This window comes from Polyodon spathula, chromosome 23 (assembly GCF_017654505.1).
Source record: "Polyodon spathula isolate WHYD16114869_AA chromosome 23, ASM1765450v1, whole genome shotgun sequence".
Classification (NCBI taxonomy): Eukaryota; Metazoa; Chordata; class Actinopteri; order Acipenseriformes; family Polyodontidae; genus Polyodon; species Polyodon spathula.
The window spans coordinates 24,911,516-24,927,273 of NC_054556.1; the positions used below are offsets into that span (position 1 = coordinate 24,911,516).

Below are 15,758 nucleotides of genomic sequence, written 5' to 3' on the forward strand. Positions count from 1 at the left end.
GCAGTCAGAAACATGGCAGTGAAACATTGAGAATGGAAGGTGATTTTCTCAAGCTAGACTGTGCCTGGTTGCTTGTTGATTGCTTATTGATTCACTGTTGATGTCTTCTCAGGATAAGTTATTACAAAACCAAATTGAACAAATACTGTAAATGAAAAGCTAGCTCCACACTCTTAATTGACCTGGGTGTGTGAACAGAACGGCAGATCTGCAGTGCATGTCTGCAGGTCTTACATTCCAGGTCTGGAGATGCAGAGCATCTGGAACAGGAGACACTGTGTGGATGTAAGAGGTAAACCACATAAAACTCTTCAATTGGTTGAAGAAAGCAGTAGGGTACAGCAGCAAAGGCTGCTACACTTGCATTGCTGTTAACTAGATATGCAGGGAACACAAATGTACTATTCAATCTGAACAGTAAAGGAGTAAGCATAACCCTTTACTATTAATGGTAGCCTAGCCATCCATGACATGGTTTGTCTTTAGGGTCTTTATTAATGCTGATCATAAAGCAATTGCTTTGTAGCCTAGTTGTATTTTGAATTGTACTCAGTACTCTCAACAGAGTCATACCTATATAGACCGTAATGTTATCGCTGTACCGTCAGATTGTAAAAAAGCTATGGACTTTGATATGCCAATTCTTATCTATGTCAAATATATACTTTGTCCCTAATGGCATTCTGTTATTCCAACACAGTTATAACCACACCCTGCAAGTTATTCTTTTGGAGTTAATTTTACATTCGCACTCTTCAGTAAAAAGATGGCCACGTCTAAACCGGAAAAGCTGTTCCAAGAAGAATTGACTTGTCCGATCTGTTTGCAGCTCTTTTCTGAGCCGGTCTTGCTGCCCTGTGGTCACAACTTCTGTGCTTCTTGTATCGGGGAGGTGATTGAAAGAGAAGCCGAGGAAGGACAGCACACCTGCCCTGAGTGCCGGAGCGAACACAAAGGGAAAGCTGCGCTGCAGAGAAACTTCAAGCTTTGCAACATTGTGGAGGGGTTCAAATCAAGTGAGTGCACCGCAGCTTATCAGGTGCTGTGTGATATGTGCTTAGAGAACGCACTGCCTGCAGTGAAAACATGTCTTAAGTGTGAAATCTCACTGTGTGCTCTGCATCTAAAACGACACGGGGAAAAGAAGACTTTTCAAAGCCATTCTCTAGTGGACGCCACGGCAGACCTCAGTGCAAGGAAATGCTCACTGCACGACAAACCCCTGGAGTATTACTGTGTTGATGACAAGTCTTGCATCTGTGTCTCCTGCTGCATTGAAGGTAATCACAAGAGTCATGATGTAAAAAGTTTCAAAACTGCGCATGCTGAACTGAAACTAATACTAGAATCGCAGCTGAAAGAAATAACAGAGAAACTGAATCTGTCTGAGAGCCTCCTGCAGAAGGCAAACGAGAATGAAACTGCAGTTAAAGCTGCAAACGCTGAAATGAAACAGAAAGCCGTGGAGCTGTTAGACAGCCTTGCTGAACTTGTTGCCAATTACAAAGCACACGTGATTGAAACGATTGAAGCAGAACAGCGCCCCGTTGTGGAGAGTCTGCAGCAGAGCATTCGCAGAGTCACAGAGCAGCAGAGTCTTCTGAAGCACACACAGCTCCAAGCTGACTCTGTCTGGGCTGAAAAGGATGAAATTCTGTTCATTCAGAAGCTCCTGGCAATCGATTCAAAATTAGCAGAAGCAATAAAGGAGCCTTTAATGGAACCAACTGCAAAGTGTTTAAACAGAAAGAAAGTCTTTGATTATCTGGAGAAGAAAAACACTGAGTTTCAAGCAGATACTGCAAGAATACAGAAAGGTCTGCAAGCATTGATAATCCCTCCAGAGTTAACCTTTGATCCAAATACAGTTCACTCCAACCTGGTTCTCTCTGCCGATCTCAAGACTGCAAGATACACTTCTGCAAAACAGCCGTACCCGAACCACCCAGAGAGGTTTTCTAGTTTCCAACAAGTTCTGTGTTTCCAGGGCTTCTCGTCAGGAGAACATTGCTGGGAAGTGGAAACTACCATCGAGTGTGAATGGACTTTGGGGGTGTGTTACAGGAGTATTCGTAAGACAGGTTTAGGTAGTGCACTGGAAAGTAATGCAGTCTCTTGGTGTCTTCTGTGGAACAATAAGAAGCTTAGTGCCTCTGATATGGGCAACTGTACTCTTCTTCTTTACTCTCAACCTATCAGAGTTGAAGTGCGTTTGAATTATGATGCAGGAACGCTGGCGTTTCACAGTGTAAGTGGCAGACGGGTCCACCTGCATACTATCACCACAACATTCACAGAGCCAGTGTATCCTTCATTTAGGATTATTTCCTGTAGCCCGTCATCTTGGGTATCTCTGCACAGTTCATCTTTGAACAACTCCCTCAAATAAATGGCCACAGAGGATGCAAGTTATTTGAGTAACAACACTGTGAATTCATCCCACTCAAGCAGGCAAATGCAGATTGTGCTGTAATAGACTGCAGTAAATGCATTAGTCTTAATAGTAATTACTGACAAAAGTATTTGCATCATGTGGAACATTTTCAGATATTTATTTTGATGGGAGTTTTTGAATTTCCTATTTATATCAAAGGAAATGTATTTTGTATAAAGTAGAAGATATTGTATATGCAATGCTTAGTCGTCATCTTGATGTTTTGCTTTGAAACCTTACTGCTGGGATTAGATTTTAAAATATATCATGTAAGAAAAAGTAGATACTCACTAGAACAAAATAAAAAAATAAAAAACATAGTTTTCATTGTTTTCTTACTTCATCTACTGTGCATCTATCTTAATTAAATATAGATATTATACACACACACACACACACACACACACACAGTGTGGAGTATTATTGTTTTATGGGTCCTGTTCTCAAAGGTCACAATTTATTTAAATAATCTTTGTTCAAAAATCTATTGTTTTTATATTAAATAATCTGCTCTAGACTTGTTTTTGTTAACAGTATTTAATAACAGTTTAGAAAGGTTTTATGTTTAAATAAGTCATCATAAGTTACCAACTTTATAAGCAGATGTGTGTGCTTGTTTGTGGTACAAACATACTGTACAAGCCAAGGTATGTGATTTCCGAAAAAAAAGCGTTTATTAAGAATGGTGCAGCGGTGTGTTTTAGAACATACAACCACATGTTGTCCTGTTTTGCACACAGTACTTTGTTTGCTTTTACCACGCCTAGCTTTTTTCAGTTTCACACACGGAAGCTGGCGATCAGTCCACGTCACACGCAAGGAAGCAGCGCAATGGCCACGTCTAAACCAGAAAGTCTGTTCCAAGAAGAATTGACTTGTCCGATCTGTTTGCAGCTCTTTTCAGAGCCGGTCGTGCTGCCCTGTGGTCACAACTTCTGTGCTTCTTGTATCGGGGAGGTGATTGAAAGAGAAGCCGAGGAAGGACAGCACACCTGCCCTGAGTGCCGGAGCGAACACAAAGGGAAAGCTGCGCTGCAGAGAAACTTCAAGCTTTGCAACATTGTGGAGGGGTTCAAATCAAGTGAGTGCACCGCAGCTTATCAGGTGCTGTGTGATATGTGCTTAGAGAACGCACTGCCTGCAGTGAAAACATGCCTTAAATGTGAAATCTCACTGTGTGCTCTGCATCTAAAACGACACGGGGAAAAGAAGACTTTTCAAAGCCATTCTCTAGTGGACGCCACGGCAGACCTCAGTGCAAGGAAATGCTCACTGCACGACAAACCCCTGGAGTATTACTGTGTTGATGACAAGTCTTGCATCTGTGTCTCCTGCTGCATTGAAGGTAATCACAAGAGTCATGATGTAAAAAGTTTCAAAACTGCGCATGCTGAACTGAAACTAATACTAGAATCGCAGCTGAAAGAAATAACAGAGAAACTGAATCTGTCTGAGAGCCTCCTGCGGAAGGCAAACGAGAATGAAACTGCAGTTAAAGCTGCAAACGCTGAAATGAAACAGAAAGCCGTGGAGCTGTTAGACAGCCTTGCTGAACTTGTTGCCAATTACAAAGCACACGTGATTGAAACGATTGAAGCAGAACAGCGCCCCGTTGTGGAGAGTCTGCAGCAGAGCATTCGCAGAGTCACAGAGCAGCAGAGTCTTCTGAAGCACACACAGCTCCAAGCTGACTCTGTCTGGGCTGAAAAGGATGAAATTCTGTTCATTCAGAAGCTCCTGGCAATCGATTCAAAATTAGCAGAAGCAATAAAGGAGCCTTTAATGGAACCAACTGCAAAGTGTTTAAACAGAAAGAAAGTCTTTGATTATCTGGAGAAGAAAAACACTGAGTTTCAAGCAGATACTGCAAGAATACAGAAAGGTCTGCAAGCATTCATTAACCCATCGCAACCACTTTCATTGGATCCCAATACAGTTCATCCCAACCTGATTCTCTCTGATGATTTGAAGACAGTGCGCTACACTGCTGTAAAACAACCGTACCCAAACCATGCAGAGAGGTTTACTGGTATATATTGCCAAGTTCGGTGTTCTCAGGGCTTCTCGTCAGGAGAGCATCGCTGGGAGGTGGAAATGGGGAAATGTCAGTGGGGTGTGGGGGTCTGTTACAAGAGTAATAACGACACTTCAAATACCGCGCTAGGATATAATAGTGCATCGTGGAGTTTGCAATGGTGGTCCAATATGCTTAAAGCCTACACAGTGAGCAGTAGCACTGCGCTTCAGTGTATCACTCAACCTGTCAGAGTTGAAGTGCATTTGAATTACGATGCAGGAACGCTGTCATTTTACAATGCAAGCGACAACCGGGTACACCTGCACACATTTAACACGACATTCACAGAACCAGTGTATCCTGCAGTTTGGATAATCTCTCAAAAACCAACAGATTGGATAACTCTGAAGAGCACATTATACACAGAGTAACACATTTCAGCAGCCCACATTTCTTCCAGTGCAGTTCCCAAATTGGTATTTAGTGCATGTGGTTATTGGAGGTGTGAGGACTATGGGGTTGTCGCTGGACTGCAGTTTAACTGCACAAGGTCCTACAGATTAAAACAGGGTTGCTTTAGTACAGTGTTTGTGATGTTTGCCAAGCATTTATAGTGCAATAAAACCTACTGAAATGATATTGTTTATGAAGCAGCTTATACTAAACGTCTCTATAAATAAACAGCATTAAACCAAATATTTTGTTTGTTTTACTACTTTTCATTTCGTACTTATCTAAAATATGGGTCAATTCTTGTTTGCTGTACTTTGTAAAACCAGTGAATTTATGTCTACAGCAACCATTCTCGAAAGGGGCCATACAGAGTTAGCAGCATTCTCTGAAAACACACAAAGCTCGTGCTGAGGAGGGGTTGTTCTAGTTTGAAATATTTATACCTTACTGAAACAGTACCACAGGCACCAGAGGTGTCAGTTATGTCAAGAGTTTGCTTTTACTTTTGGTTGAGAAAGAGGATGCACGCCAGTGTTAAATCAACCAGAAATAACAAGGCATTCCCGCTTAAGTGAAGCGAGGTGACTCTGCCTTTCCACAGAATAAGGCTGCTATGATTAAACAGATTCCATTCCTCATTCTATACATCGATATAAATACTAGATGATCGATTCAATAATTACATTTTTGTAACTTGCAGTTAGTAAGATTATTTATGTTTATCAACTGTAGTACACAGAAAAAACAAACCAAAAAAAAAAGACAAATACGATACAACATTGCAGTATAAATGTTTAGATGCCTCATTACCACACCAAAGCAGGAAGTCCCAGGACTTCTTGCTTTGCGTTCAAATTACAATTGTGCAGTGGGTGTTATTTAGGACAGATGGTAAACAGCAAGTCCTCCCTTCTCGGGACCCTACAATGGCTCTTGGTAGACTGACCTAAAGAGCCCATGTGTTCCTCAGGACCCTGATCCATTCAGGTAACTACAATCACCGGTTTCATTTCTTTGAGACGCAGCAGCACAAGCACCAACATGTTGTGTAAAGGATGAGTCGGCACAAACCGGCAACCCCAAACGCTGCAAGCGGGTGACTTAACCAACATGCAAGAGAGGCTTGTCTGTACTTAGAATTAGAGTTTTTAATATCACCTCTACAACTGCAGAAAGAATACGCAGCAGCAGTGTATCAAACAACACAGTCCGCTCATTTACAAAGCTGCAAGAGCTGCTGTTGAACCTGGAGCCATATAAAATCAATTAGAAAATATATCGACTTGTAGAACAACAAAGGAAAGGAACATTAATAAAATTAAGTAAACAAAGACAATAAATGTACACACAGACAGGGAAGTCAAAGAAAACTGCCAAAATAAGGCATCTGGTGGTCGTATTTATTTTGTAGTTAAATATTTTTTGGTTTACTTATTTCCGTAGGGAGCAAAGCAGCTGAAGGACACACAGCCTCTCTCCTGTTCCTGAGCCCCTGCCAGGCTGTCCCCTTCATTACACCATGTCTACACGGACAGACCTGGCTCCCAGTGTGCTTGGTTCCAGCAGCAGAGCTTTCCAGTAGCCCTGACTATTTCATTTTATTTTATTTTTTTAATATCACTTAAATCACATCTTGCTCCTGTTTTCAATGAGGGTCTTGCCCATAAGCCATGAAATCCGCCATATTTGCACCTCAACCTCAGTGGAAGCACCAAGCTGTTCTAGCTAAATTAAGATAGATTACATCACTGCAGCACTAACTGCTCAGTCTAAACTAAAAACACACATTCTAGATGCTTCAGCATGCCAGGAACGAGCTTCTAAATTCTGAAACAAGCGACTGACCCAAAACAGGGGACATAAACAACCTTTTTGCAGAGGCCAACAGACATATGTCATAAGAAGGAAAAGCTCAAAAAATACTAATAGTCATCAAATAAGGTAGTCCGTTAACCCCACTTGTAAAAATACTTAAAAAATAAGTAACATTTCATAGTAAAAGCCCATTATCAACAGCTTCTAGGACAGGACTTCCTAACCTGGTTTTCATGCCAGCTGAGCTCTCAACTTAACTACTTAACCAAACCCTTAATTTAACAAATCATTTGCTTAACTAGACCTTTTTACTTGTTTTCAGCTCTTAAACAGTTGCAGATTTCAAGTTAGCTATAACATTTTATAAGTAACTTTAACTCTGCAACTTTTTAAGAGCTGAGAACAATTAAAAAGGTCTAATTAAGCAAATTATTAGTTCAATTAAGGGTTCAGATGGAATGAATAACAAGATGACACGACAGTTCCGGCTCTTCTAGGAGGGTCACCGTATTCAGGACAGGATCAGGGCTCGGTTGGGTGTGCCGGGTTTGAGCGCACGCAAGTATTTCCTGGCCTTCTCGGTCATGAAGAGTTGGTCTTTCGACCGGCCGCACACCACAGCCTCCCAGGCCAGAGACATCTGCAAGGCAAAGGGGGAGTTAGTGCAGAAGAGGGGACATCCACTTCCATCTATCCTGTGAATTCACCCCTGCTCTGAATGCTTTACCAATAAATCTCACCAAGACTAGAATGAACCTGATCCCTGGTTAGATCAGTGTGGATTCTGAATGGGCTCAACGAGACTGGTGCTCATCAGGAACAGGTTTTAACATGCTCCCTGGAATAACCCTAACCCTAAGATCGACCCAGGATAGTCACTGTCGTGACCTTCAAATCTAGTTTTCTACAAAGCATTTTTTAAATACACCACTATTATATTGCATTGTATTCAAGGCTTGAACTTTTCAGTTTTTATTTTTCAAATCTCTACCTCCCTAATCAGTACTTTAGCTGTCTCTACATCCTAATAAAGAGACAACTACTAATTAAAGATTTATTTTTGGTTTGCTATAAAATCGGTGACATTTTAAATGATGGACTTGCTATCAGTGTATACTCTGTACTGGGTATTTTATGCTGAAAAGAAAATCTGTCAGGATAACTGAGTGAAAATAACAAAAGCACACCGATAAACCAGGCGACTGCAAGAATGCAATGCAATTATGCAATAAACATAATTAAAATAAAAATTAGGCAAAACAGAATCAGGCTCAGTCAAGATATGAAGGTAAAAACAAGCAACATTATTTTATAATTAACAGCTTTTTCTGAGTTAAATTAGGAAACAGAAATTGGCTCAAAATAAGTTTAAAAGGGACGTCACGTGATCAAAAATAAAACCCAAAACCGTCAAGCCCGAATTGTACTGTATTGCATTGTATTAAATTGTCACCGGTGTTGGCGGGGCGGTGCTTGGCTCAGGGTCGCTCTCGCAGGGCGGCAGGACAAAGGCTCGGTCCAGGACGCTGTTCTCCTTCTTCATGGAGGGGGAGAGGCTGGAGGAGGTGTCGAGGGAAGTAGACAGAAGGCTCTCCTCCTGAAACAAATACACACACAGCTCAGACTCTAGGGCACAAAGCTAGTCTTATTACAGCATGGGAAAACAAATACTGAGCCTGTACATAACATTGAAATATAAAGTGCTCCTGTGCAACATCACAAATTAATTTACTGATAGGCCAATCTACTACAGTTTACTAACTCTCCTGTCAATTTGTCATAATTCTCCTCTGTGCAGGACATGTGGGGGAGGGTGTTTGAGGGCTGAGTGTACCTGGAGATCTGGTGTGGGGAGGGTGTTTGAGGGCTGAGTGTACCTGCAGATCTGGTGTGGGGAGGGTGTTTGAGGGCTCAGTGTACCTGCAGATCTGGTGTGGGGAGGGCGTTTGAGGGCTGCACCCTGACGGAGCTGCTCTTCTTGCTATCCATCACGTCCAGAGCCAGTGACTTACGCACCTTCTTCATTGGGGGACGATGCTGCTGCGAGAAACCAGAAGGGTTACTATACAGGTTATTGTTATCATTGTTACAAATTAATTTGGTTCTCAAGAAAGGTACTGGACTTGCAGCACTCTAGACAGACACAAATCCTCACTGTTAATTTATCCAGACCCGTGCCTCACAAGCAGGATGAGTTTATGTAATTTTTGATCTCTTAAAACTGTCCTATAAAAAGTGACCAATACCAATTGTCCAGAGTTGTGTGGTGTCAAGTGCCACACCCTACAATGCAATAGCAGTGGCACAGACTGCATCCACAGCTTCTGATCGCTGATCATGCCAAAGTGAATATAAAACATAACATTTTGTTTCTTAGACTTGTATGGGTTAGTTCACCCATTACTTTAAAACACACAATCAGAATATGCATCGTTTTGGTAAGAACTGTTCTTGCATTACAGTTGTCTAAGCAGCTCGTTTCTAGTGCTACAAAGATTATTTCTAGTGCTGGTTAGTTCACATGAGCAGGTGATGCACCATGCCCCCCCCTACTCACCCCTTGCTTGCGTTTCTGCTCCTGTGGGCTCTCGTCCTCAATCAGGAGCTCAATGCCAGCCTCGCTCCGCAGGACCTCCTTCAGATCCTCCAGGTTGGGGGTCGGGAGCTGACAGACAAACAGAGGCAGTGAAAGAATAAACAATCCAGAAAAGGTAAAGGCACACCAGCAAGTTACAGAACGTATACATAAAGCAAAACCCAAAACTGACTTTTGTTACAGTACAAAAAAGTTTACTGCATTTGGGTTTTAAATGCCCTACTGGAGTGCCAGTACTAGCTCTCTTACAATAAGGGGATTCATGTAAATCATTTCATTGTTATAATTATATTTTAATTAAACCACCCTTCCAACAAAGTATATAAATACAAGACATTTAATGTCCCTAGATCTCTTTGGTGACATGAAGAGGTACGCAGTTGGTGTCTTACCACTGGGCGAAGGTGTCCATACTTCTCCATGGCATTTTTGAAAGGCGTGGGGGTCAGGGGGGTGTTGTCCAGATCAGACTTGTGGTTGGGAGTGATGAACCTGCAAAACACAAATAATACAAAACAAATTAGATGTTGATGCAACTTTTAGCTGGTTGGCCACCCACTAGGGAGAGCACTCCAATCGGCTTGACCAGATCAATACCTTTACTTACACAGAACTTGGGAGGGGGGAGGACTTACACAGAGTTCTCTTTCTGCGTCAGCGGAGTCTTGTCACGTTGCAGTGGGGTGGTCACGACCGCCTTTTGGCTGCAGACAGGGGTGGAGGTGAGGGAAGGGTTCTCCAGGTCCAGGGTGTCCTGCTTGGTCCACATGTTTAGAAACTAGACAGAAATACAGAGTCTGATCAATGGACAAAGCAGCAGTCCATGCGAGAGCCCTGCAGGATTGTTAGTGGTCTCCGACAACCAGGGCTGCCCAGGGAGTTACCTGCGAGGGGGAGAAGGGAAGGGTTTTGACAGGCGTGTTCTTGGGGGTCATTGTGTTGACAGAGTCGCCGAGGTTCCCGATGCCAGGGGACTGGGTAATGCAGCGGCGCCGATGCCTGGCAAGGATGGTGGGAGGCGTGCTGGCCACGGCCGGGCGTGGAGAGATAGGGATCAGCTCTCCCTGGTTCCCCCTGCTCAGCTCATGCAGCGTGTTCTCCTCCAGGCGGAACTGACTGCGCACATCAGCGGGGGCTGAGCCCTCCTCCACCAGCTCCTCCGGGAGATCAAAGGTTGACAGGTCACACCAACCCTCCAGATCCTGGAAGAACAGAACGTCATTATAAAGTATGCGCTACAGTAACCTCTTGTTCCCACACAGATATTTTCCCCCATGCATTACATTCTGAAGGCTCACACTCACACTTACAAACATACAATTTTCCTCATCCTTGTAAAATACACCCGATATCACATGTCTAAATCATAGAAGTCACCTAAATTAGTTATACTTGTAGTGCAAACTGTCCATAATACATAAAGGGCACAGTTTATACCTCCAACTGTCAATGAAATATCTACCCGGCTGACTGCTTTCATTAAAAAAAAAAGTTTAACTCCAAGTGCAGCTTGCTTCTTATGTTATCCCCAGTGGTAAGCCTCAATGAATCATTGAACCATACCAGCTAGTTTCAATGTAAAGGTCCTCTTTCCAGTGCCTGCTGTGTTCTCCCAAGCAGTGACAGACATGGGCTCAGTAGAGCCACTTCAAGCTGGCTAAGTGCCTGTTATTGCATTGCATTCTATTCATGTACACAAGACATACAGCCGGCAAAGCAAAGTGGAAATGTCTTTGCTTAAAGCACAAAGTTCCACATTATGATGGTTTATCCACATTATCATCACCTGCTACACCCTGCTGTCTCCTTTAAAGCATCTGGAGATGCTTCAGTACGTAAAACGAATGAGTTTGATTACTAACTGAAGCAAGCAATACAGGATCTGAACAAGTAATCACGAAGGATGCCAGAGTCAAGAAATTGTAAAGATTATTTTAAAGTTAATAAAATGTCTTGTGTGCTGTAAAACAGTGAGGCTTACAGAAGGGATGTTGTATGATCTGAAAACGTTCAACACTCTATTTTCAAAGACTCTCCAGGTTTGCCGGGGGGATTAAATTCTAGTGATGTTGTTTTTATTTCTACTTACCCTTAAATATCCCATTAAATGTTTCGCTGTTAGTTGTTGCCAATTAAAACACAAGCCAACGCATTGTCATGGCTCAGGACTGTTCACAATCAACCAAGTGAACAGCTCAGAACTGTGCCTGAAGTACAGACAGAACTATTCCTGAGCATTCCTTGAAGTGTGGGGTGTCTTTTGGTATAACTACTTTAAGTCTGCATGGAGAAGCAACAGGCCTTAGCCTTTTCTGTGAGAAATGATCAAACGCTACACAATTCCCCCCCCCATTGTGTAACTGTGCACCCTGTTCACAAAGCTTTAACTCACAAACATTAATTAAAATACTTAAATGTTAATAAAATTGTTCTTTAAAAGTACATAACTGGAGAGTTATAGGTTATATTCTTTTTGTTCACAGTTAAAGCATTGTGCAAGGGGATAAATCACAACAACCCCTGTGGCAACACCTGCCCCATGCACCACCAAACATGAGTATAAAATAAACACAAAGTGAGAGTTAGATGAAAAACAGCGGCATTTTATTTATTTCTTTTACCACCAGATTACAACATGGCTGGGAGAAAATAAAATGCACTCATGTGACAAGCAGATATGATTAAAAAGGTCAGTGAATAAAAACCTTACTAGAGAACAACCCGAGCGCTCAGCAACCCCTAAAGCCAGAGTTTACATCACCTCATCATAACTCTGGGGGTGCAGGAAGATTCCAGCTTGGTTCTACACTTTGGGGAGAGCTTAAAAATACTGATATGCACAGCTTTTTAATTCTCTACTGTGAAGGTGAAAGCAGCAAAACTTGAATACAGCACCAAGATCACAAAGTTTCTGTACCCGATGCTTACTCCAGCCATGTTAGGAACTTATCATTTGACTGTTTCAAGGGCACCGGTGTGATGTCAAATTGCTTAAATGTTCGCTTTATATTAATACCTAAAATCGAAGCGTCTTGATATTTCCACCCGACAATGAATGGAAGTAACATTAAACCGAAGCCAGTCAGAAACAATCATGTATACTGTTTTATTTAAAAAATATACAACAGTATTTACCTGAATATGCATTTAACAATACAGCAGCCATTCCAAAGTTAAACAACACTAGGCTCGCAATGCTGAAAAGAACAGACAGCATCTTCCAGACTCATCTGAGAAGAACAGACAGCATCTTCCAGACTCATCTGAGAAGAACAGACAGCATCTTCCAGACTCATCTGAAAAGAACAGACAGCATCTTCCAGACTTCTCGCCTATAAATAATGCCAGAAAGTCCTACAAACAATATAATTTACCGGTAATAGAGTTCATATAGCTACTTAATATGCAAATCCAGATTACTGTACTGTAGTTAAGACATACTTGCAATTTACGTAAGATCACCAAACTGCCAATTTACAAGATTCTAGAACATACTTTCATGATTCAATTAATTAGACATAATAAGGTAAATCAGCATGATTAGAATAATCTAGATTACCCGTGTTCATACTGCCCCAACACCGGCATTACCATACTTTGCCACCTGCTGTGGAGTATTGGGTTCCCAAACAAGCCTCTACAGACAATATTTACAAGCGATACATTGTGTTGCCTACAAGATCATTTTCTGCATGTGTATAAGCAACAGAGATTTCATTCTAGAAGGATAGTTAAATTCATGAAACCTGGGGTTATTTGAGCAGCTCTGCCATCACAACACCACCCTTCCATTGCCAAAAGAAACAGCTTGACCTGTGGGAGCTGCAAATACTATACATTGTATGAAAAATACTGTTCTTTATAGCACAGGAAGCAAACATTCATGGCTAAATGTTTATTTTAAGCAGGAATAGCTATAACACATGGCGTAATGTACTGTTAATTTCCTAATTGTGCATCTGATTTTGCTATAAACCATGGACACATACAATGAGGATTAATGTGTCCTGTAAGGACAGTCCCTGTATTACTGTTCTCTTGATTTGTGTTAAACAGAAGAACACACCTCTGTCTGTATGAGCAAAATTCATATTCTTGAAATTACTAAAAAACAGAGGATCTGCTGTTACTTTAACAAAAGAGGATTAGTAGAAAATTTAACATGCAGTTGACCCTGTATCTTTTAGTTTGAGGTTCATAACCAAGTGCTCGAACCTATACTATAAAAGACAGGGTCACCTGAACATATTAACTTATAAAACAGAATAGCTAAATACTTGAAGCACAGTTCCCTCTCCCCAGTCCCACTTCACACTTTTAAGTATAGCAGTAAAAATCTGTCAGTAAGGCAGGGGATCTTCACTCAGGCTATTTGTATTCTCCAGCCTTGACAGTCTGCCTGAAAAGAAGGAGCCTCTCGGTAGTGTGGGGTGGCAGTTTGCTCCTTCTCGCCCGCACAATACACCCGGCAATTGGAAAGAGGCGCTCAAAGCCTCCTGAGGTGGCAGGCACAGACAGCAGCTTCCTGGCGATGCTCTGGAGCTGTGGGAACCTAGTTGCTTCCTTCCAGTAGGCTTGCGCCGAGGCATCTCCGTCCAGCAGGCCCTCCGTTAAATACATGTCCACCTCTGACAGCTTGACCGACTTGGTGGCAGGCTGGAAGAAGCTGAAGATCTTCTTGCGCTTGAGGTTGCTGGTAGAAGTGTTGGATGTATCTGGGTCTTCCATGGCCTCCTCCTGGCTGTCTTCTTGCTTCAGCCCCCCTTCCTCCGTCGATCCCCTGAAGCCCAGGTCTCCCATAGCAGACTCCATCACCGACCTGGCCTGGAATTTGGAGGGTGCAGCCAGGAAGGCGTGTTTTGCTTCCCGTTTGGTCTCCTCAAAGGGCTGCAACTTGATCCTCGGGTCCAGGACAGTGGCCAGGATCAGGTCCCTTTGCAGGATGAACGGCTGGAACTTGGCATGCAAGCCAGTGCGCAAGGCCTTGCAGAAATGAGAGTAGTTGGTGGATCTGGTCTCCAGTGTCTTATCCAGCCCAATGAGGGAAGGGAAAATGAGGGAGAACGTGACACCCTCAGCCTGCAGCACCTGGGTGGCTTCCTCAAAGGGCTCCAGCAGGCCAATGATGTCTAGGACTTGCTCTCTCTTGGCCCGGACCGGTGGTGGAGAGCTGGAGGAGTCTTTTGCCTCAATGCGAGCCTGGGCCAGCAAGGTCATAACCGCCCCCCACACAGACTCCATTGCCATCTTGCGGATGGCCATAAAGGTGGAGTTCCAGCGGTGGTTGTGGCCGTGAGGCGTGACAAGGGTGACGCCACAGTCCATGGTCAGCACCTCTGTCCAGTAGACACTTCGGCGGAAAAAGGCCACCACGTTGTAGATCTGGGACAGAACGTTCTCCACCACCCGCGAGGTCTTCAGGGCCTCCTTGATGACCAGCTGCAGGGAGTGCGCAATGCAGCCAACTCGCGTCCCAAACTGGATGTCTGCAAACTCCTCATCTTCCGTGGGGAAGAAGTCAGCCAGGAAGCTCAAGACCTCCTCCTCATCCAGGTCTTTATTCTGAGTTGAGGTTGCCATGCGGTAGTCGCAGAACAAGTCGTAAGTGGCAATGGTGCTCTTGGCCTCTCCAGTAACAACGTAGCCCACGTTGTGAGGGAATAGACCGTAGCTCAGCAGCACCGCCTCCAGCTCCCTCGCCAACGCGGCAGTGGTGTTTTTCCAGCTGATGTGGCGGAAAGCCACAGTGGGCCGACGGATATTCCACTCGTCATCAAAGTAGTGGAGCTGAACACCAATGATGTGGTCGCCGTGGCGGCTCGACCACAGGTCCAGCGTAGTGTGGACGATGCCGTCCGCTCCCCCAGTGGAGACGCAGCTCTTTAGGTCCTTGATCAGGTTGGGTTTGATGCCCTTCTCCACCTCATCGTACAGCTTGAGCCCGACAGTGCGCTGCGACAGGCGGGGGTAGCGAGGCTCCACCACCGTCATGAAGTTACGGAAGCCGGCCCCTTCCACAAAACTGAGCGGCAGCATGTCCTCTGCAATTATACGCAAGACGGCCTCCGTGATGGACTTCTGCCTGGACTGGTGGCTGGTGCCCGAGGGGACGTTCACTTCATGGGCTTTCGGGGGAGTGGGAGTGGAATGGGGAGGGGGAGGGGGGGTAACAGACTTCCTTGCATTCTCCTGGCGCTCCTTGATTTTTACTTTCAGTTTTTGTTCCACTAAAACTCTAGTGTGTCTCGTCTATAAGGAAAGAAAGAAAGAAAGAGTCTTATTCTATTGAGAACACTGTCAGTAATGGTTATCATCGTTCAATAAAAGATTATCACAACAAAGTGAGACATTCTACTGCAAGTCCAATTTAAGTAGACTGTAGACAAACAGGTAGTTTTTTCAAATAGGTAGACAAACTTTTTCTTCACATAAGAAAACGCAAT

The 15,758-nt window shown here is 43.5% G+C and overlaps 2 protein-coding genes across 2 annotated transcripts; one reads left to right on the top strand and one right to left on the bottom strand.

Moving 5' to 3' along the window:
- Window positions 1–3,237: 3,237 nt before the first annotated feature.
- Window positions 3,238–5,137, top strand: LOC121298032 (E3 ubiquitin-protein ligase TRIM39-like). The gene has a single exon (XM_041224761.1). The coding sequence runs from the start codon at window positions 3,266–3,268 to the stop codon at window positions 4,880–4,882; it is 1,617 nt and encodes a 538-aa protein (XP_041080695.1). The 5' UTR covers window positions 3,238–3,265; the 3' UTR covers window positions 4,883–5,137.
- A 1,988-nt stretch (window positions 5,138–7,125) lies between these two features.
- LOC121298033 (myb-related protein B-like) lies at window positions 7,126–12,538 on the bottom strand. The gene is made up of 8 exons (XM_041224763.1): window positions 12,451–12,538; window positions 10,200–10,517; window positions 9,951–10,093; window positions 9,708–9,807; window positions 9,277–9,384; window positions 8,640–8,759; window positions 8,173–8,316; window positions 7,126–7,359 (listed from the first exon to the last, which is right to left on the bottom strand). The coding sequence occupies exons 1-8, from the start codon at window positions 12,460–12,462 to the stop codon at window positions 7,231–7,233; spliced, it is 1,074 nt and encodes a 357-aa protein (XP_041080697.1). The 5' UTR covers window positions 12,463–12,538; the 3' UTR covers window positions 7,126–7,230.
- Between the last annotated feature and the right edge of the window lie 3,220 nt (window positions 12,539–15,758).

Coding starts and splice junctions, on each gene's coding strand:
- LOC121298032 (XM_041224761.1), top strand. CDS start 3,266: ATGGCCACGTCTAAACCAGAAAGTCTGTTCCAAGAAGAATTGACTTGT.
- LOC121298033 (XM_041224763.1), bottom strand. Junction 10,094..10,199: donor TTCCCTTCTCCCCCTCGCAG/GTAACTCCCTGG, acceptor ATTTCTGTCTAG/TTTCTAAACATGTGGACCAA. Junction 8,760..9,276: donor AGCAGAAACGCAAGCAAGGG/GTGAGTAGGGGG, acceptor GGTTTCTCGCAG/CAGCATCGTCCCCCAATGAA.